Raw genomic sequence first — 22,944 nt, 5'->3', positions numbered from 1 at the left:
TGCAGAAAATTAAAGTAGCCTTGCTCATCTCTCTTTCTCTTATATTCTGCATGGAAATTGCTTAATCCATAGATGTAAGACCAAGAACAGCATTACTAAACTTGCCCAGAAGCCTGGTTGATGTGTGTTATAGAATGAAAATGGTCAAAAGAAATGGGATAATTTTTTTTTGTGTCACAAACTCACCTCAATCCTCTGAACTCCCTCTCTTTGTACATATGCAGCTGCACTGGCAGCTATGTTATAAAAAGGCATCTAATTGTATATCCAGTTACAGTCTGAGGCAAAGCTGACATTTGTCTAGATATAGTTGTGCTCTGTACTTGTAGCCTTAATTTGAGAAGCTCAGAAGAATAAGCATCCACATTTTTAAAAAGTAGAGCACTATTTCTTTTCAAATATCAATACGTTAGTAGATAATTAAAGATTGTTTTTTTAAGTGACAATGCATTAAACTAGTCAGAGATATAGGAATTTAATGTCTGTGATACTGTGCAAAGATATCCTCTGATTTTCATCCATCAAACTGTGTGCAAATTATACAATACCATCTTCAGAGTCATGGAACAAACAATTGGAAGACATAAGCAGTAGCGATATTCTGTAATTAGAGACTAATTAACCTGAACTGAACTACTGTTATTCCTCAGTGGCAAAGGGTAACGGTATTGATAAACTATCTCTCCACAGACTAGAAAAAATAACTTATTGAAGTGTTCTACAGTTGTCTGAACTTAATAATTTCATTATTAAAACTTTCTATCACTAGAGATTAATATTACATGAACCTATTAATATTGCAATTAATGTTACAAAACCATTTCTGTTCAATATATCCTCCTCTTAAAGATATGGATTTCACGTGTGAATATTCACTAAAACTATTGCATGATTTCCTCTGTGTAAATAGTTTATAATTTATAGATGTCTAAGTAAAATAATAATAATTAAGGAAGGCTAAACTCAAGCAGAAAAGTGTTTCTAGGTTTAAACATTTCATCTTCAGAATCGGGAAGATTTTCACTGAATGACCTAACTGAGGAGGGTAAATTCAAGATTAAAATACTGCTACATTTTGAATCTGCAAGAAACAGAGGCAGATATCCTATGGCAAGGGTTTCTTTCACTTCATAGCATCTGAGCACTATTACTAATTGTTAATGGATTAGAAATGACTGGTGGGTCTGAAATATGTGGAGCTTTCTGGGTTCCTTTTTATTACATGAAATGATTTATGTCAGAGATCAGGCTCTGTCCCAGAAATGTGCTGGTTTTTACTGGTTTTTTCAGAAATGAAACTGGACATTTGGTTCACTAACCAGCTCAGCATCTTCCTAGATTGAAGAGTGTGCTTAACTCTCTTTACTATCAATTGGCAGGTGTACTGCAATACATGATACTTTTATGTGCTCGGGGATCAAGACCTGCACAAACTACTGTTTTAAGTACTATTTAAAACCAGAAGCATCCTTTTGCAAATCCACTGCTTTGTACAGACCATCTTCAATATATGAATTCTTTGCTAATTCTATTTTTTTCATTATTTTTTTTTTCATCCTTCATCAACACTAAAGCTTAGTGCAGATTGAATTGCAGACTATCAGCAAACATAGCAGATCAAACATTTTAGTCAGTAAAGCATCTCTGTAGTCTCTATGTTGATTTTCTAGCAGCAAAGTCTGTATAGTTGTCCACAGTACCAGGATTTGTCAAATTGCTTATTGGGAATGTTTGACTTCAGGATATAAAAAGATTAATAGAATTTCACTGCTTTGCTGTTTTAAAATTGTTTCTCCTCTGCTGAAGTATTAATTGCCTGAAACAAATACAAAGATTAATAATAAAATCAGTTTTTGTGATCCTAACTCATTTTCAAAGTTAATTTGTTTGATGTTGTGGTTTACAAAGAAAACACAGAATTACAGATTTGAAGAACCAGGTTCTGCATTCCTTAGAATATTTTAGAAACAGTTCTGTTTGTCAACAGCCATTTCCTAGTGCTGTAACTGATAACATAGTACGGCCCTAGATACATTAAAGTGATGTGCATTTGTGATGTAGGATGTGTCTGAAAGACACACATTTGACAAGACAACATCTTTCTTCTTTGGAATTAAACATGTCTCTGTCTTTTGTGCTTTTGAAAACATTTCCCGAAAGAGTTTTTAAACAGGAGTGTCAAAGAGAAAAACACAGATCTATATCAGGAGAAGTAAAGGTTTAAGACTGTGAAGCACTGAGGTACAACAAGGTTTTCCAGCCTGAAAAGTGACAGAAGCAAGTGTCTATACAGAGACAATGTATTACAGCCATTGACAGCACTAGGAATAGGTGCAATTTTAAAACAGATTACAAAGCTGACTGTGTAATAGATTTTAAAGCTTTTTCTCTTTATTTATTTTTGAAGGTGATGAGGATTATGATCACATGTGCAGCTCTGCATAGCTGTCCACTTGGAGATGATGGTGACTCCTTAGAGAACATACGCAAAGCCCTGGTTAACCATCAGCACAGTGCTCCTTTCATCCTAAAAGTCTGATAACTGCTTTTCACCAGCTTTCCGGTTTTGTTTCATCATGTTGTCTCTACCAGCCTAAACCATTTCCTAAAATGGTCCTTCTGCTGGTCCTTGCATTCCTGTTATTGAAGGAAGATGTCCATGGGAACTTTGGGCTATTGGTTTCTGCACAGGCCAATGAAAGAAGAGTGGTTGCACACATGCCTGGTGATATTATCATTGGAGCTCTATTCTCTGTCCACCATCAACCAACCGTTGATAAGGTTCATGAGAGGAAATGTGGAGAGGTAAGAGAGCAGTATGGCATTCAAAGAGTAGAGGCAATGCTACACACCCTTGACAGAATTAATTTGGACCCCACACTGTTGCCAAATATAACCCTTGGATGTGAAATAAGGGACTCTTGCTGGCATTCTGCTGTGGCTCTGGAGCAGAGCATTGAGTTTATAAGGGACTCTCTAATTTCATCAGAAGAAGAGGAAGGGATGGTGCGATGTGTGGATGGATCTTCATCGTCTTTCCGCTCCAAGAAACCCATTGTTGGTGTAATTGGACCCGGCTCTAGCTCAGTTGCTATCCAGGTCCAGAACCTGTTGCAGCTTTTCAATATACCTCAGATTGCTTATTCTGCCACAAGCATGGACCTAAGTGACAAAACTCTGTTCAAGTATTTTATGAGAGTTGTGCCATCTGATGCACAGCAAGCACGAGCTATGGTGGACATTGTCAAGCGCTATAACTGGACCTATGTTTCTGCTGTACATACTGAAGGTAAGAGATTATTTTTTACCCATACAAAATGCTTTTGAACTACTTCAATGTGGTCCAACAGATAGATGATGATAGTTTTATGTTGGTGTTTTTTTGCCAGACAGTTGTCAACAGTAAAAATTTACTTAATAATTATTTCACATTCCCTATGGGGCTGCAGTAACATCATGTTGATAATGGCTAAAAATAAAGTTTGAACAGCAGGATTGTGTGTGCTTTAGGGTCACTTGTTACTAAAAAGTGCTTACTCTGGAGTCTCCTAAGTGCCTTTAATTTGATTTAGTCAACATTTATTTATTTGTCTTATCTCCCAATGAGTGTACTTATGTAGAATAATAGTTTTAACTATATTAGTATCAATGGGTAATGAGAACAAGTCTGGTTTTCCCAGTGCCAAAGAGCACTAAATCATCATTTGAAACTGCAGCTGAGTCAGAACATGTTCCTATCTAATGTCTGAGGCACAGAGGTATGAATATTAGAAAACATGTAGTTCTGGATAATACTGAATGCAAGTTGTTCCAACTCCTGGAGAATTTCTGTCCTTTTTATTATATACCATGGAGTGTTGCAGCCACTTCCTACTTTGCATCTGGCCATTGGTTTTGGGATTGAGCAAGGAAAGTGTCCTCAAGATTTCTTCACAAGCTTATGCTCCATCAGGCATCCAGAAAATCAGAACTGTGTGCTAAATTGCTTTCTTGGTTTTATCAATTTGAGCTAGAACTTGAGCTTTTTACCAAGTGTTCAGAAGAGCATATGATTAAAGGGAAATTCTATGGAAAAGCTTACCTGATTTCATTATTCCTTGTATTGGCAGAGTTGTGTGGGTTTATCTTGCTATAAGTATCTAGATTTTAATTCTACTTTAAGAGTAGGTTTCTCTAGTCCCTGTTAATGACAGCACCATTTAATGAGCTTTCTGGAATTAGGTTCTGTGATGAATTTTAGGATCTCACTGGGTCATCTCTGTTCAGAGACAAACTTGGAATGGAAGGCTCAGAATTTCATATGAGAATGAAAAATGTTATTAAGAGATTGAGTAGTGGCGACAGCATTTCTGAACAGCAGCAGATGCTGCTGGCTTTATTACAACCAATAGAAAGCAAATTGTCCTTCCCACACACTGAGTATGCTTCTCTGGCAGCCTTCATACTATTCAAAGCCCTTTTTGAGGGGGATGCTGGTCCAGTGCTAGTATGTAGAGATCGTCATCCACCTACAGAAATGCAGAGAGCTCTACAGATTTAAAAAAAAAAATTAAAAAAAAAAAATTACATGCAGATTGTTGCATTCATGTTTCCATCAAGATAACAAAAGCTGGTAAATAACTGCTGCCTCTTTTGTATGGGGATGCATGAATATATTAACAGTTCAATATAATGGCTTATAAATCACCCTGTGTTGCATCATGTAGTGGAGATACTCTGTGCCAGCTGATGCCTTTGGCATGGTTTGCTGTGAAGCCTTCACTACACCAATACATATGAATAACATCAATGTCAAAAATAATGTCACTAATGGAGCACATTAGTATAAGATTTTATATCCTGACTACTTTTGGTGACACATTTAAATTTTGCTGTGAAAAACTTTTACACCTCTGCTTACTGAGAAGCAATGCTTATATATTCAATGTGGGAACTGTCAAGCTTATATAAAGGTCTGATTCTGCAGAGTGAGGATACTTATTTCTACCACTTCCTGTGGGCACTCTGTTTGAAGCAGATGGTAACATATGGCATGTTGATCTTATGGCAGAGGAACTTTGCACTGTGCATTGGAAAGACAGGAATAGGGACACAGGGGTTGAAGTTGGGGGTAGCTGCTATGGGCAAAACAAGAGTACAAAATGACAGAGCAGCTGGGCATGAAAAAGGAAAAATTATGAATGATGTATCTAGTACAACATATGCCTACTTCTGCTGGTGTTAAAGAGGAAAAGATATGTTGTATATTGTTAATGCCTGAGGCTTCATATCATTCATGTGACACGTTTTTAGCAACGTAACTCTGGACATCAGTGAGTGAACAATAAACTAGGATTCTGGGAATCTTATGATTCTATCATCTGTTTGCATGGTCTGGACATGATGATGAATATGCTTTTCAGTTCAATAACATCCCACAACTGTTTTCTAACAATAGAACAGATGGTATTTATAATGGGATAGAGACATACAAGGCAGTCAAGGTATTTCTTTGAAATGTGACAATGTCTGATTTCTGGACACTTTCTAAAGATTATGGCAGATAATCTTTAGGAGGAGAAAGATTTTTTTTTTAAACTCCAGAAAACAGTCCTCTAGATGAATGATACAGGAATTGAATATAAAAGCAAAAGATGTTTTTCTATATTATTTTTATTTTCATAATAATTTTCTTGTCAATACAACACCTGTTTATTTGTAAACATTCTGAATATGATCCTATACTCAATGTCCTGCATTCATAGATGTCATTTCAAAAAAGAGGAAAGAAAAAATATTAAATCCCACTCCTTGTAATTTTTATTGGCTTAGAATCTTGTCCACCCATTGATAGAGGATCTTCTCTCAGTGTCTCTATTAATTCCGGCCATCTGTGGTCATTATCTTTAACTAATAATCTTCATGTAGTTACCAGACTCTTCTGAAATATGATTGTTGGTTTCTGGGAAGGATTTCCAAGAGGAGGGAGGGTTGGTCCTGTCTTGCAATGCCAAACTGGGAGAAGAGAAGAGGCAGGAAAAGCATGATTGTTTCATTGCTTTGATAGTTCCATTGGTATATGGAGTTATTGGTTTCTTTTTGTTCTCATATAAGAAAAACCTGGGATAAGTCAGTGGATTCATAATAAAAAGCTTCTTTTTTGAGTCTTTCCTTCTGCAGTGGATTAATATTTTGCGAACCTGATCTGAAGTTTTATTATTAAATCCTTATAGAGGATTTCCAGATTTAAAATATGCAAAAATTTTGAGGGGTTCTCATAAGCTTTGCTCCTTTTATATTTAGTATTATGTTTTCATCTAGGTGATGCCTCCAGGTGTACAAGTAACCAGCAAGAGTATTTTTTTCCTAAGAATTTGGAAGGTAGCAAGCACTATTGTCAGTGGAGTTCTTGTAATTTTAAGGAGGAAGTTTCCGCAATCCAATTAGTAGGAAATATGAGTAACAAATTAAGGTTATTTCTCATAAAGCAACAGTCATCTCCACTTAGTGTAGTGTATTTCACATATGCCAATCAGAAATCTTTGCAAGTCTTAGACAGTCGTAGGCTGTAACTCCCCTTGTTCAGCTCTGTCAGGAGTGACATGTGCCACTGGTGTCATTATCTTCCCCCGCTCTGCAACCCTGCCTTGTATTTAATGATTTGTGGGGCTCTACTCTGAATCAGTCTGGCTTTAAAATAAAACTTTTTCACCTACCCTCAGACCACTTTTTTAAAAAGCCTCTTTAGTTCTGGAATCCAGGCCACACCATGACCCCACAAACAGACGTATTAACACTGTGTCAGGGAGGAAAGAGGGAATGGGCAAAGAGGGAAAATGTGATGGGAAACTCCTTGTACTAAGGACTTCAAGCCTGAAACAAGTGCCTTCAACTTTACGGATTGCTACAACTGTCACACAGAGTGTGCTGGAGAGCATTTTATTTGAAATTTGCATACTGGTCTCATTCTTTCAGCTGGCCTTATGTATATTTTATTTCCACCACTGTGATAAGAACAGAGCTTAAACAAACTTTCCTTAAACTTAAACAAATGTTCACTTCTTAAATCAACTCTGCAAACAGACAGCATGTCAATAATGCAGTCAGGAACTCTGTCTGTCTCTCAGGCAAAGTAGGGCAACAGAAAAAAGCCCTCTGCTTTAGTCCCTCAATTTCTCAAAGAAATTTAGGGATCTTTTTTTAGCTTATGTAGCAGTTGTCCACCCCCAGGGAAACTAATGCATGGACAAAGGAGTAGAGAGGAAAATTTGTACCTGTATCTGGGTTTTGGGTGGTGAAGATTGGCATGCAGATAGGCTATGCAACTCAAGCACCTTTGGAGTTTTGTCTCAGCCTTTTCTTGTTTAACCACTCAGCACCAAAACTAATAAATATGGTCGTGGAAACCAGGGAGAGGTTGGGTATCTACCCCAAGAGACAAAAAACTGTCTATTCACTTCATTTCCCATATGAAAGCATCCTCTACTCTTTTTGAAAGACCAGAGAAAAATATATGCAATTTCCTTTTCTATCATTGGGGTTTGAAGGCCTCATTTAAAGCCTATTTGAACTTGAGATTCCCCCGTTGACTGGAATGACATTTGGATCAGGCCTTCCTAGTCAGAAGCAAGGTCAATCACTGAGTCTGTGCTTAAAATTTGCCTGGAGGCAAATGAATTAATAATTTGAAAGGCAGTTTTTATTGCCATTGGAAACCATTTATTTTGCCTCTCTGAATGGAGTGAAGAGTTGATGTATGCTGGAAAAATAGAACAGCACAGGGGTATAACTGAAGCACAATAGGCCAAATTTATTTGGGATGGCAAGGGATAAATTTCATTCCATTATGTAAAAGCTGTGAGTTAGTCTTGAACACAGCATTAGCAAAAGAGCCATTTTGTTAACATTTTCCTTAGACAGCTCTGCAGGTAAACATTGGATCTAACTCATCCTCAAATTCCTCTTCTGTTCACTCTCACTTTCCTCCATTTAAATATATTGTAAGTGTATATAAAGTGATGGTTCATGTCTGTTTTCTTAGGATGTACCCAGGCAAGCATAAAAAAAGCAGAAATTATTCTTTTTTTCCCTATAAATAAAGGTTATTTCACACATCTCCTTTTGCATTTGTTGAAATATGTCTGGTTACGAGACTATTTTTGCCTACATCCTTTGCTACCAAGAGCAAAATGAATGTTAGTCACAGTCTGTAAGAACAGGATGAAGAAATGAATGAACGCAACAAATTGACCTTTAACCTGCTGCTTTGAACAAATTGTACTTATAGGACATTGTGAAGATTTTCTTTCAGACTCTAGATTTTTCCACTTTAGATCCAAAACCAGAAATAATATTTGATTTTCACCAAATAATGCTACTTAAAATTAGATTCGTTTTATTTTAAGCCTAGATGAGATATTTAATGCTGTAAATGCAGTAAAAAACCTCAAAGAAACAAACCAAAACCAAAAAACAAACACATAGAAGTAAGGTACCAAAAACGTTATTGCTAGACCATGACAATATTTTTCATTTAACAGAAAATTAATTTCTAAAAATCTGTTTCTGAAAGCTGGAGAAGGTCCTGTCAAAAGACTGGAGAATGTTTTATTTCAGTAATGTTTCATTTTTGCCCTTGGGCCAAATGGAGTTTCTAAAATACACTTGGAGTTTTTATTCTTGAAATAATATATATTTTTTTTTAATTTTGAGGGTTTAAAACCATTTCAGACATAAATGTTGATATGAGGATGATCACATCTTGATATACTCTCAATCATGTTAAATTTGTAGCAAAAATTTTACAAAAATCTCTCACATGAAAGAAAAGATGGGAAATGGAAAACCCAGTTCCTTTCTTTTCTTCTTGAGGTATTTGCTATTTTTTTATTGAGTGTTGACATCTATAACAATTTTTTTCCCAATTTCAAATCATTATCCTAACATCACAGTTGTGTAAAGTGATCAAATCCTAACAATCATCTGGGAATACTGAGATAAAGAAGTGGAAGTGCCATTAAGGTAATATCTACTTTGTTCTATAGTGACTAACTAACTGGACAGCACTTTAACACTGCTGGCACTTTGGTCAGCCCAGGCTTACCCACTGTGAGGTGTCTTGACTGACAGAAGAATACAAAACAAGCAGTATCCTCTGGAGCATAGTGAGGATGAAGATTGTTCGTGGAAATATCCTGAGACAGCAGAGGGAAGATGAGCAAGCAGGTGTATAGTTCTAAATTAAAAAAAAAACAAAAAACACTTTGAAAGGAATGATCCAGGGTAGACTTAGCTAAAACCAGGACATTTGAATCTTCAAAATGTCACTTCATTTCTTTTGTTTGGGGGCACTTTTTCCCTCAGTTAGACTCTAGCTACTCAATGAAAGTTGCAATGTCATGAAACTTGCCTTCATTGAGAAGAGACAGTGGGAGGCCAGCATCCCCCAGATTCATCTTCAATTTGTCTTTTGCCTTTGGGCTGGAAATGGCATTACTCTTATTATTATCCCCAGGGTGCACCTCTTCACTCAGGGAGGGATCCATCAAGTTGATGAGATTTGGAAATCTTCCAGGAAACAAAGTTTCACTGTGCAGTGCCTGATAGATCAGATCAGTTCTATGAAAGATGGTCCTTCTAGTATATGTTATCAGAGAATCATAGATAGTGACAGTGGCTCATTTTCCTGTATTTCTTATTGATATTTGTCTTTGAGATGAAAAAATACATATTACAGACCTTGCTGGAAAAGATATATTCCATACAACCAGAAAAAAAAGTTCCTGAAATATTTTTTACCCCAAGACAAAATTAAAAGCCAGAATAATATTTTTTTAGTGAATAAAAGTTATGATGAAATGAAGACAGTCAAAAGAAACTGTCTGTCTTGTGTTTATATTAAAATAGTTGATAAAAGGTAACTTTACAAGTCAAACAGAAACTTCATTCAAAAAGATAACATTTAAAATAATTTTGCACAAATATTTATGTTCTTTCATAGTTTTGATAAAAGGGGTTTTCCTGAGGGAAGAACAGAAAGGTTCTCTCCCATGCCATTTTATTTAGCATGTCTTCTTTACTACTAGTTTTGTATAAAAATTAACCACTTTTTATACATTTAATTAATCCAATAATTAAACAGGTGCTGATAAAGCAGGTCCCATTATTCATTATTTGTGAAGGTTTGTAGTATTTTGTCATCTGTTGAATTATTTTTATTCCTTATTTTTGAACGCATAGATGATTTTTTCCATACACATTACTTAGTTACAGTAAATTTAAGTAATGAACTTATGAAGTTATCATTTTTCCTAGATTTAAAGGTCAAAAGTGCAGTTAGTACACTTGCATATGGAAAAAAAATCCAACGTATTATTTCATATTACTTGATATAGATTTTATAGATAATATATTCTTAGCGAAAATTCAGGAGTGATCAGAGCCCTGTTGTGATGGGAACCAGAAAGAAGGGAGAGAGACAGAAGAAAGATACACAATATCACTGGAAAGACTAGAACCAGAACCTACTTTTACGGAATGCTAGTTTAAGAACTTTGGTATGAAAACATCTTTACCATAAACTAAAGCGCTGACTGGAGAAAACCACAGTTAAGATTTCCTCTAACTGAGGGCTGTGGGTTTGTTTTTTTGTTTGTTTGTTTGCTTGGTTGCTTTTTGTTGGATTTGGTTTTGGTTTTGTGTCGCTTTTAGTCTGGTTTGGTTGGTTTGTTTATTTTGTTTGTTGTTGTGGGGTTTTTTTCCCCCTGGAAGTGTCTGGCAGCATTTATGATCACATGATCCAGGTAATATAAATGTGTAAACCTCTATATAAAACCAATTACATTTTCAAAGGGCAAACAAACAGTGGGGGATAGCTACTGCTAGAAGTGCAGTATGTATTAGTCAAGCTGGAAAGATAATTACTGGGGTGGCTAGTAAACCTCCTCACTGAAGGAAACCCATTGCAAAATCCAATGTAACTGCTGAGAACAGTGAAAATATCAGGAAACATATATTAGTCTGTTGTGATCGAATCAAATGCTTCTTATTTGTCCTTACCTATGATTTTATTTTATTTTTTTTAACTTTTCTTCCTGTGATAGATTTCTTCCAACTTTTTAGGTGATGTTACAGGTATTAAAAGGAAGATGAAGACAGGTATTGCCAAAAGAAAAGTGCCAAATTGTAGTGCAAGGATAATGATCAGGATCTAGGACCTGGGAAATTACTTACCTCAATGCTAAGTTTTTTGTGAACAAGATGATTACAGTGGGTGAACCAGTTTTCCAACATTGCTATTTTGGAATGCACAAAGGTTTAGGTAAGTATACATACACTACAGTTGACCTAGCATGGTAGAATCACAGAATGTGTTCAGCTTTCCCTGATTTGAAATTGCACAATTCTATCCTCTGTATTTAATTTTGCTACATAAGATAGGTAATAAAATGACAGTCAATGATAGGTATTGCTTAGGCTAAAACATACTGTTTATGAAGATACTGTGACTTCACTTAAGGGCTTCATGTAAAGACAGAGTTGGTTCCACATTTGGGTAGTTGTTCAGACTGTGAGTTATCCTTTCTTGAACTGAAATGATTGACTGTGTTGCTCCAACCTGTAGCCCCTTTATCTTGATATGGTCTTAGAGCTTCTCTTCCCAGGCATTGATCTAATTTTTCTTTTGGCTTAAACAAATAGTTTTCTTTCTCCCATCACTTCTGTAAAGTGGCTTTTCCAGATGCTAAGTTATTCTTACAGAACCTGTAGAAACCTTGCCAGTTTTGTCAAATCCTCTTTTAAGAACATGTACCCTTTTTTTTTTAGCTCCTTTTTGGGGGATTGGTACTCTATTTACTTCTTCAACTTGCAGTCCACAGATTTTTCACAGATCAGAATACAAGCTACTGATTCTTACCTTGTTATCAAACCAATACAGTGGTGGCCTATAAACAGGCACTGTTTACTTTTCCTTTTTATAGTTATCTGCCTCTATCTTGTCATAATTCATCTTCTGCCCATCCTGCTTGCTACCTTACCTTCTTCAATCTTTGGTGGTTTGTTTTTTTTTTCTCTTCCTGCCATCTCTTTTTCTGATTATCATAACTCCTTGCTTTTCCACTTCAGTTAGTTTTAACTTCATTTTTCCTTTAATCCCACTCTGGTCAAAATAAGATGATCATGCAATTTCAGCTAGGTAATTCTATGAATAAGATAGGATGCACTGATTTGGAAATTTCTAAAACTTCAATTTGTGTGATCATAACTACCAATGCAGATTGAGCCCTCACTAAAATAAAGGCCATCAAATCTGCACATTATTTTTAAAGTTCTTTCACCTGGAGAATGCCAACTTAGTCCAGATATCTTCTAAAGTTCAGGATTTAAAGTCCAGTTATACATTAAAAAAGAATCTGATTCTACCTAGATTATTATTATTCAGGAATGCTACATGTATTGTGTCCTAGAGCCTTGCATATGACAGTTGTTCATTTTGCAGATTTGTGAAAAACAGGATGTATTTCCTTTTGCAAGCAAAGCCTTGAAGGTGAAAAATGGCCTGAAATTCTTCCTGTATTTCCACCTTCTTCAGTTTCAAGAATCTTCCTACCCAACTTTATTCTTGATTACATTGGATTAGGTTCTTGGCCAAAATATCTCTAGCACTTAAAAAGCCCAAAACCATGACACACCCATGTCTCTCCACCAGATTGCCTCAGACAGTCCTTGTAAGCAAGACAAGTGAGCAATGGGGGAGGATTCTAACCTGTTCTTGAGGGTGTTCCCTGGCTTACTGTGATCTCAGATTTGTGCTGGACAGGCAGCAGCGATGCATCCTGACTGTAAGTGACTGAAACTATATTTAGTCATGGAAAAGGAGCAAAAGCAGGAAGTCTGGAAAAGGATCTTTTAACTCCTGTTGATGGAAGAAGAGCATGTGAGGTTCATCTCCTTGCTCGTTTTCATGTTGTCTTGGCAGCTCAGAGAATAATTTTATTTTAGATTTCAAAAAAAGTCCAGGGAGGAAAATTATTTAAATATGCAGGTGCTGCTCATTTGGTTTTATGAGTAGAACAGAACTTAAGTTTGCCTTTGACTGGAAAGTAGTCCCTATTTTTTTCTTTCATCTTTACCATACAAAAATAGAGGATTGAAATCTTCCTCACAGCAACAGAAGCTTTCAAAAGGATTAGGATATGTGCCCAAAATTATACTATGAGAGGGTGTATATTATCTTGGCAATATAAGCTTCTCATATGTCTTCAGTCATGGTTATATATATATAGGATTTATTTGTTTTTTTTCTTCCAACAGTGCTGTGGGATATGAAGTTACCTTGCTCATTTTCATGCATATGAAAAAAGGCAGGCAATTTGTCTGACCTATTTCTTTCCCTAAAGGGAAATTATGAGACTAGCTGAAATTTAAGGGAGCTAAGAAATGCTGAAGTTGCATCAGATGGTCTCTTTCTCTGGCTTGCATCTGTCCCTTGATAGCCCACTGGATTTAGACGCTCAACTTTATTTTTTGGCACCTCCATGACTACTGGAAAAAAAAAAAAAAAGAAAAAAAAAAAGAAAAAGGGATATGTAGATGCTCTATGTCTTATTGAATATAAGACTGAAGGTTTTGTTCACTCAAACAGAATTTCTACAGAGGAATTTCAACTATTATTTTTTTAAAATCCAAAATCCAAAGGAAGAATCTGGTACAGAACATATTTGGGGTTCTCAGTCTTATGGATTTTGAACACCAGTGAGGCTTTTGTAATGACTGGGACAAGCTAGGAATGTAGTTTCTTCTGGTAAGCTACATAAGAACCAACCAAGGACCGTAAATTCTGTAGTTATAACAACATCCTGCTATAGAGTTTTATTGAAAAAGCAAAGGCACTTGTGGAATTACCCATTTCTCTTTTCCTTCACCATTCCTTATTTGGTTGCTTCTTCAATTGTGCAACTTTCTGGTCCCTCCCTCTCTCTCCAGCCTCGCCCAACTCAACCAGAATTGTATGAATAATCTAATCTAACATAGTCCTTTTCTTTCCCTGCTCCCAGGCTCATTTTATTTCAGCTTTATGTATTATTTATGTGTGTTCAACCAACAGTTTATGTAGACAGTTTCTGCCATGTGAGCTGTTTGCAGGCTGTTCAGGGCTAGACAATGCAGTGGGACAAGTGATGTAAATGGTGCCGACCCAGAAGGGAAGGTGCTGAGAAGCTTCTCAGCCACACGTGTTTGCTTATGAGCATGTCAGGCTAATGCCAAAGCCTTTCCATCCACACAGGATAGCATGTGTGTCACAGTAAATCATGCTATGAGAGGGAAGGCTATTGCATCCTCAACTCTGTGCTGAGGATTTGCCTCTGCTGTTTTGTTAGCTTAGCACAGAATCATTCTGGTTGGGAGAGACCTTTAAGATCATCGAGTCTAACCACAACCTAACTCTACCATCCATTAACTTAAGTCCGCTCTGCCTGGACTACCCATGTGGCCCTGAGGAAACTGTAGAGAACATGTCAATGTCTTATGATAAAGACTGGTTCAAATACAACAAGGTTGCATCGGTCGGACCATTACATTATTGTGCTCAAGTTGATTAGTCCATTAGGAAGCACAGGATGGGACATGGCACTGTGGAGCTGAGGATCTCAGCTAGTGGTTCAGCACAACCAGCTAGATTAGAAGGCACACCTGAAGCCCATTCTGCAGCCTGCTGTGGACATGTCTCCTGCCATCTGCAATGGGGCCTGCTTAATGATTTTATAACAGTTTGGCATTTTGTAGGCTGAGAATTGGCACACATAGATATCTTTGAAGCATTTGTTCCAAACACCCACATTTCAAATGTGTGATGGAAGTGCTGTGAGGACCAATACTTTGGAGAGTACGGGGCACTCAAACACTACTGGTATTGTAGGGCAGAGAAGCTCATGGACATGTAATGGGTGTATCCATTCTGTTACAGCCTATGCATGGGTATTTCTGCCCTTCCAGAAAGTCCTCTGAAACATTATTGAGAAAAATTACCTTGATTGATATAACATCCCTGAGAAGGCAGAAAGACAGAGGACATCACTGTAAGCCTGGAAAACTGAAAGCTCGAAGGCTGATTCCTACTTCTCTTTTACACACAAGCTTTTTACTGATTTTGTTTTTTCTACTCTTGAACAGTTGGTAGAGTGGGTGTTACATCCAACACCTCCGTGTGACAAATCTCAGCCTACAAAATACTGACATGTTACATTTCATTAACCATATGGGACTTAATTATGCTGCCAGCTAAAATACAGGTGCAATCCCGTAGGATCCATTTGCTATATGTGCATGGGCCCTATAGAACCCTAAAATACTGATAGGTGAAAAAACTGTTGTCAAGGTCTTCCCAGAAAGAAGCATTTCAGCATTTTACAGTCAGGTCCATAAAGAAAACTGGCCAAAAGTAGCCAGAGTCCTTAAAACAGTGGAGTGTTGCCATCTTCTGTCTACAGACAATCTGGAATAAAGCAGCCTGGCTTTGGCAGCACGCTCCCTGCTCTGTCTGTCTCACCGGGATGTCATTTCAAAGACTTGGGTGCTACATAATGCCAGCAGCAATTTCATCATGGATTATTTTATCAGGTGGGCTGTGGAGGGATGGGAGTGAATTCTGTGCAGATTGGATATGAATGCCAAGAGGACTCATAGCAAGAGGGAAGGAAGCAGAGTATCAAAGGTCGAGGTGAAGAAGAAAGATAAGTACAGGATTGAGAGAAACAAAGTGAAAAAAATAGCAATGGTGCTTCTGTTTCGGTGTTTTACTGATACAGTTTCTAGAACTGATTGTTTAATACACTCTGGATCCTATTCAGAATATGGCATCTACAGGCCCTGAAATGCTTCACAAATTAAATACGTTATTACTAGGGAATCTAAGGACTGAAAGCTGGCATGCTGTGCTGAAGATCAACCATAGCACATATCTTGGTTCCCAGACCTCTGGTCTCCCTTGTACTAAGTTATCTTTCATGATTGATAGTCATAACCTGTTACTGTACAGGAGGTGCCGTGCTGGGTCTTTCCCCATTGTTTGTGTAAATTCAGTGGGGAGTATAAGGCCTGAAGTTGCTCTTCAGGTGTGAGAATTCAACGAGGTGCTCTCAAGGACTAAATATTTCTGCAGATATAAATAAATTTCAAGGAAAAACAAACTATGGAATACAGCAATAACTCAAAACTGTGTTTGCATTTATAAGCAGTTGATTTGTCCCAAATACGTCAAGTAGAAATGACTAAATTTTGTTTTATAAAATGACTCTTCAAATCAATCATGTTAATACCTTCTCATAAGCTGATGGTTTCTCTCCATCTAGATAAATGTCATTTTGATATGATCATGGTAGAGGTGCTACTAGCTTTATTACATAAGAAAGAAATGAATAATTTTATAGAGGAGATTGTAAAAAAATCATAACTAGAATGATGACAATGTTTGAAAGGGTTTGGTGTGTGTTTGTTCTGTAACTAGTGCAAAAAAATATTTTTATAGCATTTTCCTTCATTTTTATCTGCAGAAAAGAAACATAGGAACCAAGCAGCAGTTGTTTTTAGAAAATGCTTTTCTAAATGGGAAGAGTGGCTGTCTGTGCATTTTCCTTTTCTGTTGGTGGAAGTTGCTATGGTCTTATCACCTACACACCACATCTCTGGACAGCCATGGGTTAGAGTCCGTATGCCCAATGGCTGTTTTTCCTGTCCTCTAAAAATAGTGATGGTAACATCTGCAGTAAAACTGTTTTTTTTTAATCTGCATGGGTGTGTGAGAAGATGTTCTGAATTCAAAAATCAGCATTTTGCATGGTGTGCAAAATTTCTTGAATAATAAGTCTGATTGCTTTGGGTTTAAATATAATCTTGAAAGTATTTGAAGTGAACTAAGTAATTATATATCTCAAAGAGTTGCTCAGATCGCCTCTTTATGGGCTTTGCTTGAAACGTTTTACTCTATTCTGCTGGTTTGGTTTGGTGTTTTTTTTGGTAGAGAGGAAAGGGCCCCACAGGCGGCTCTAGTGAGAAGCAGAGATGCTCCCCTTGTGCCAAACCCAGCCAAAGAGTCATTAGAGGGGCAATAGATGAGCCTCTGCCATTAACACATGAAAGAACTGAAATGAGACCTGAACAGAGCTAGCACCAGAAAAGAAAAGAAAAGGAAAGGAAAGGAAAGGAAAGGAAAGGAAAGGAAAGGAAAGGAAAGGAAAGGAAAGGAAAGGAAAGGAAAGGAAAGGAAAGGAAAGGAAAGGAAAGGAAAGGAAAGGAAAGGAAAGGAAAGGAAAGGAAAGGAAAGGAAAGGAAAGGAAAGGAAAGGAAAGGAAAGGAAAGGAAAGGGAAAAGAAAGGAAAGGAAAGGAAAGGAAAGGAAAGGAAAGGAAAGGAAAGGAAAGGAAAGGAAAGGAAAGGAAAGGAAAGAAGAAGAAGAAGAAGAAGAAGAAGAAGAAGAAGAAGAAGAAGAAGAAGAAGAAAGAGAGTGGTGCTGGTGGTTGGTGAAGAAGGGGAAGAAGGTGCCCAAGCAGAAGGTTCCCTGCAACCCATGGCGAGATGGCAGCTGTCCTCCTGCACTCATGGAGGAACGTGGCGGAACATTCCCTGAAGGCGCCAGGAGGGGTGAACTTGGCCACTGGACTTGGATTTTGTGTCCAGCGGACTTGGATTATGCAGCTTTGGAAGACCCCGGGCAAAGGGAGTTTGTTCCTGAAGTATCTGTGACTCTGTGGGAAGCCCAGGCTGGCGCAGCTCTGGACCTGGTGGGAAGGACTCATGAAGGAGAGATTCATGATGGACTCTCTCCCATAGGAAGGACCACCTGGGGAAGAAGGGAAGGACTGTAAGGAATCTTTCTTCCTGAGGAGGAAGGAGCAGCAGGAACCACCAGCCCTTGAACTGACTCTAAACCCCATCCCCCTGTGCCGCTGGGGGGAAGGAGGGAGAGAAACCTGGAACAAAGGGATTTGGACCCGGGAAGAAGGGAGGGGTGGGGTAACAAATGCAAGCCAAACAGAAATGGACATGCAGTCTTGTCTTATCCTACTGATAAAGCCTGAATCCTTTTCCTTCACTGTTTTATTTCTTTTGTCTAGAGAGTGCAATGGAATTGGACCAAAAGAGATGGCAGTTTCAACCCATCACGTACTCTGTGGGGCTCTAGTTCAACAAAGGCTCTGAAGCCAGTTGCAATTTCTATTCCGTATGGTTCAACTGGCTAACAAGCAGCAAATCAAAACATTTCCTTTGCTGATAGTCAGTAGGCTTTTGAATGTATGTTTGACAAGTTTTTAGTATTATCTGCTAGAGCAGGAACAATGCTGATGTAGGAATTGCCTGCTTAACTTAATTACATGTTCTGTCAAAGACTTTTACTGTGTCTGATAATAATTTTCTCCCCTGTAATACTTTTTTTCTGATTGACTCTTCAATCTTTACTGGAGCAGAAACAGCTATCTTATGTTAAGTTCTGTGAAACCAGCACCTTGGATAAAGTTGCTGTTGGAGATGACAGATAGGTAGGAAAATGCTCGTTCTACCTGTTTTTTGGTGTTGGTATGAAAAATGCTACTTGTAATATGCTGGTAGCTCAAGATAGTTTCAGAAAATTATAAGCATCAACATGGAACTTCAGATGCTATTCCAGTTCTGGTGTCAAGAACTTGTATTTTTACACTTCTAACAGTAATTTTAGTCTTTTTGATATAAATTAGCCTGAAGCTGTTTGGGACAGGGAGTGGAATCTCCCTGGGCATGTGTACATTACTAAATAAAAAAGATGAAGGTCTGAGCTTAAACACTGCACTTTCTAACTGCTCATTCACACCCTGCTTCTTGTCTCTGTATGGCAGCATTCTCTTTGTAAGCTTTACAGTAGTAAATGTCATGTAATTCTGAATTTTCAATTGCTGTACCTGAAAAGTCTTAATTTCCTTGTTCTTGAAAAGCTGGTACAATCTGATCATACCAGACCTGCCTATTTTGAATACTTCATGATTCATGCTGTCTCCATCTGTGTCTGGAAATTATTCGGGACAGTAGTATTTGGCCCAGGCAAAAATTATTCCAGGGACTACTGCAGCTATTTAATACTATAGAAAATCATGTTTCAGTACTAGGGAATGTTCTCTGCTTCTGCTTTAATATACTAATATAAATATAACTCTTTTTTTTCCTGATAAATATCTTGCTTAACTGCAGGCATGTATTAAAGAAAGTAGTTAATGAATAGAAGCACAAACACACAGGTTTTTGCTTCACTCCAATCTTTGCATAGTCTTCTTTGTTTTCCAAGCATCTTAATTTCTTTGCAGCTCTCTACAGCTTCTTGAGATATTTAATAGCTGAAAATGTATTATTATTAAATGCACTTTGTTTTATTGGAGTGAAAAATGAGACACTAAAAATGTTAGCTGTGACTTCACTCAGTTTTAATTAAACTGATGTATTTTGTATAAACATCAATGCTCATTGAAAAAGGTTTAATTTCCAAAGAACAGATATTCAAGAAGTTAAGAGAGATAATGAATTATATAAGTTAAACTACTCAGGATTAGAGAGTCAAATATAAAGCAGAATAGGCAGTAAGGCAAAATAGCTTTCATATCCAAAATTTTCATCCCAGTTAATGGTACTGTTGGACTGGGAATAAACTTTCTCATTGGGAATGAAGGCAAGAGTTCTAAAATCCCTTAGAAAATTTGTTTAGATACTGTATCATTGATAACCAAAATAGTAAAAAATTAAAACCTGTAAAAGTCAACATGAGTTAAATCCCACAATATAAACAAAAACAATCACTAAAGTCTTCCATTGCTCTGCACAAAGTTATGAAGAACAGATTGAATCAACATCAAATGTAATTCAGTCTTGGACCTAAGCCAAAACAAGCATTTTTTGTCATAGGATTGGTAGAAAAGATGTCTCTATTTCATTTTTCTTCAAGCTGCTAAATGAATTGTTCCACAGACTCTAACTACTCAATGGAGAGTCACTTTCAAGAGGTGATTCAACCCCTCATTTTATTTAACCTTTTCATTGGTGACTTTGGATTCCTGCCTTCCTAACTCAAATACTCTAGATAATATTCAAAATTACATGTGCTGAATAACTGTCTACATAAAGAAAGGCAAAGACAAGTTGATTGGCAGGAAGGAAGATGTGGAAGCAGAAAGGACCGCAAGTGCAGTGGAGGAAAAACTCTTCAGTAAAATTAAAAGAAGAGTTGGATAATTTTGGTCCCAGAGGATTAAGTCTAGTTATATGTGCTAAATAATAAATTTAGCAGCAAGGTCTTTTTCAGAGAGACTTCTAGATAATCTTTTTGGTGTTCTTTGAGGAAAATATTGTTTTAAGGGTGGCAGTGTAAAGCTGGAGAACAGCACACATGATGGATATGCTTTAACGTGCATTTGTATGGGTAGAATGGTCTCATTCTCCACAGACCATGTCTCTGTAGTATGTTTGCTCTCAAACTAACTTTGAAGAAAATAATACAGAAGTAAATGTAAGATCCCAGATATTTCTCTTTTTTTTTTTCATGGGATTATTGATTTTATTTTATTTCTTCTTCATAGAGAGAAAAATTGGTTTGAATTTCTTCCCTTCAGACTAGCTAAGTGCTTTTACACTGCTGTAGAGGAAATTAGATTTAGGGTCTGAGTTTCCTAGTAGCTGGAAAAAGCTGCCATGAAACTGAGGTGGGCAGGAAAAAGGGTGACATGGAAAAAGAAAGCATGACATTGCATAATGTTCTTTACAGAAGTCTTCAGTGTTCAACACGAGGACTAGTTTCATATAATGCTTTTGTAACTGATGTAGGAATCATTAGTTTGATTCCTGGGATTTTCTAATGATATAAATAAAAGAGCAAAATGTACTAGAAGAAATGGATAGTTTTGGATAACAGGGTGAAAGAAATAGTACCAGGCATTGAAAATCTTATTTTTCTTTGGGTCTCTAACATAAATAGCCCAATCCAGGAGCACAGTTATTTCAAGATTTGTCTGTAAATGAGTAAGAAATTCCGACACCTGCAAATTTTTAAAACTCAAGTTCTTAAGTGACTTCCAGAGTTGTTATGAAGTGCATAGTGATCTCTACCAATAACTGTGTAACTCAGAGTGATGAAGCTCCTGTTTTGCCTACCACAAATGCTCCTTTTTCTTTACTGCTGAATGTTAATTTCCGTGATTCCCTGAGAGCTCACCACTTAGGAAGAGAGGGGGTGGGAGAAAGATAAACCAATAGGGTAAAGATATGAAAAAGGCAAATGGGATCTTTGAGAGGTATTTTCAGGGAAAACAGAGGAGTGTTTGTCCCACTGTACAGGATTCAGTAAATCATCTTACAATTGTTGTGAATGGGTAGTTGTTGATGTCTGGGGAAGTGGGAATCAAAGTGGGGACAGCTGCAGAGAAGGGTTTTTACTGTAATCTGAAGAGCCTATCATGAAACAGGAGCCCAGAAGACTTTTCTTTGTTTAATAGAGCAAAATGAAGCCTGAATAATATTATTGCTGTCTTTAAATACAGTACATTGAATGGCAATGATGGCTGAAAGAGCTATGTTAATAAATAAGTGTAGGTTGAGGATTTCCAGCTCTCAAGTGAATGTGTTTCTAGAATAGCAGTACAATAGACACACTTTTTGTCCAAACTACAGCTGGTTTTAGATTAAATTTAATAACTTGATGAAAGGTTGTTCTCATGTCACTGTGTTACTAGCATAATCTGGAGTCACTTAGGGAGGTCATTTATCAAGTTTACACTTACAGTGCATACATTACCTTCAGCAGTATATGTATTGTATTTTGGAAGAAACAACTGAATTGAGGTTCATCTGAATACACATTTTCAGAGCCCTTGACAATAAAAGCAAGGAGGAGAAAATGTTTATAACATTGGCATGTTTAATCTGGATGAAGACAGTAAGACATACTGAATTTTCAGTTTATAGCTTTAGCTTTCAGTTTAGCCTAAAAAAAGCATTGGCATTAATGATCATGTAAATGAGCTGAGCTACATGGCTACAAATAAGAGAAGAACAGCAATTTATAAACTGGATTAAATGCACCCTGATAAATGGAACAGAGAGTATATAGCCTGATATTAAAATCTACACCAAACATCCAAATAAACCACTGGTTATGCCATGTTCAAGTTAGTGGAGAAGGCAAGAAAAACGGCCTGTTATTCAATAAAGTTATCTTAAGCAGAGGTAATTTCTGTGGCTTTTTCTTCATTTTCCTGTCTCCTCTTTTTGAATGCCAGAGTGCAAGAAAAAAGAAAGCAGGATTAAGTGGAAAGCAGTTTTGTACACAGGGGGAACCTGCAATTTCTAAAGGAATTACAATGGAGTTTGCTCTGCCTAGTGTACTAATAATAAATTAGAGGCAATATCAATAGATAAGAAAGTTTTCTTAGTAGAGGGACAGATCACAATTGGAGACTGACAACCACACAATGAAAGAAAGAAAGAAACAAACCCCACACACCTGAGATATATCTCAGTGTACTCCTAAATGGCCAGAGACTGGATGTTTTTACTACTATTGTCCCTCTTGTGGGGACAGTACTCACTCCAGGTGGGGTCTTGCCAGAGTGGAGTAGAGAGGCAGAATCACCTCCTTTGACCTGCTGGCCATGCTTCTTTTGATGCAGCCCAGGATGAGATTGGCCCTCTGGGCTGCGAGTGCACATTGTTTACTCACGTCCATCTTTTGGTTCACCAGTACCCCTAAGTCCATTTCTGTAGGGTTGCTGATGAGAATTGCTCCTACTCAGGTGCAGGACGTTGCACTTAGCCTTGGCAAACCTCATGAAGTTCACACAAGCCCACTTTTCTAACGTGTCCAGGCCCTTCTGCATAACGTCCCATTCGTTCTGTGTGTTGACCGCATCAGCCAGCTTGGTGTCATCAAGATGCCTGATACCCTGATATGGTGTCA

The 22,944-nt window shown here is 37.3% G+C and overlaps 1 protein-coding gene across 1 annotated transcript in view; it reads left to right on the top strand.

The window, feature by feature from the left end:
* Positions 1 to 22,944, top strand: part of GRM5 (glutamate metabotropic receptor 5) — a 240,455-nt gene that overhangs the window by 5,693 nt on the left and 211,818 nt on the right. The window contains exon 2 of the mRNA XM_051621069.1: positions 2,408 to 3,289. Coding sequence (XP_051477029.1) covers positions 2,611 to 3,289 — 679 coding nt within the window. The 5' untranslated portion in view covers positions 2,408 to 2,610. The remainder of the gene's footprint in view (positions 1 to 2,407; positions 3,290 to 22,944) is intronic.

The sequence above is a fragment of the Apus apus genome, chromosome 1 (genome assembly GCF_020740795.1).
Source record: "Apus apus isolate bApuApu2 chromosome 1, bApuApu2.pri.cur, whole genome shotgun sequence".
In the NCBI taxonomy this organism is placed as follows: domain Eukaryota; kingdom Metazoa; phylum Chordata; class Aves; order Apodiformes; family Apodidae; genus Apus; species Apus apus.
Note: the sequence above shows the minus strand (reverse complement) of the source record. Positions and strands in the feature narration are given on the sequence as shown.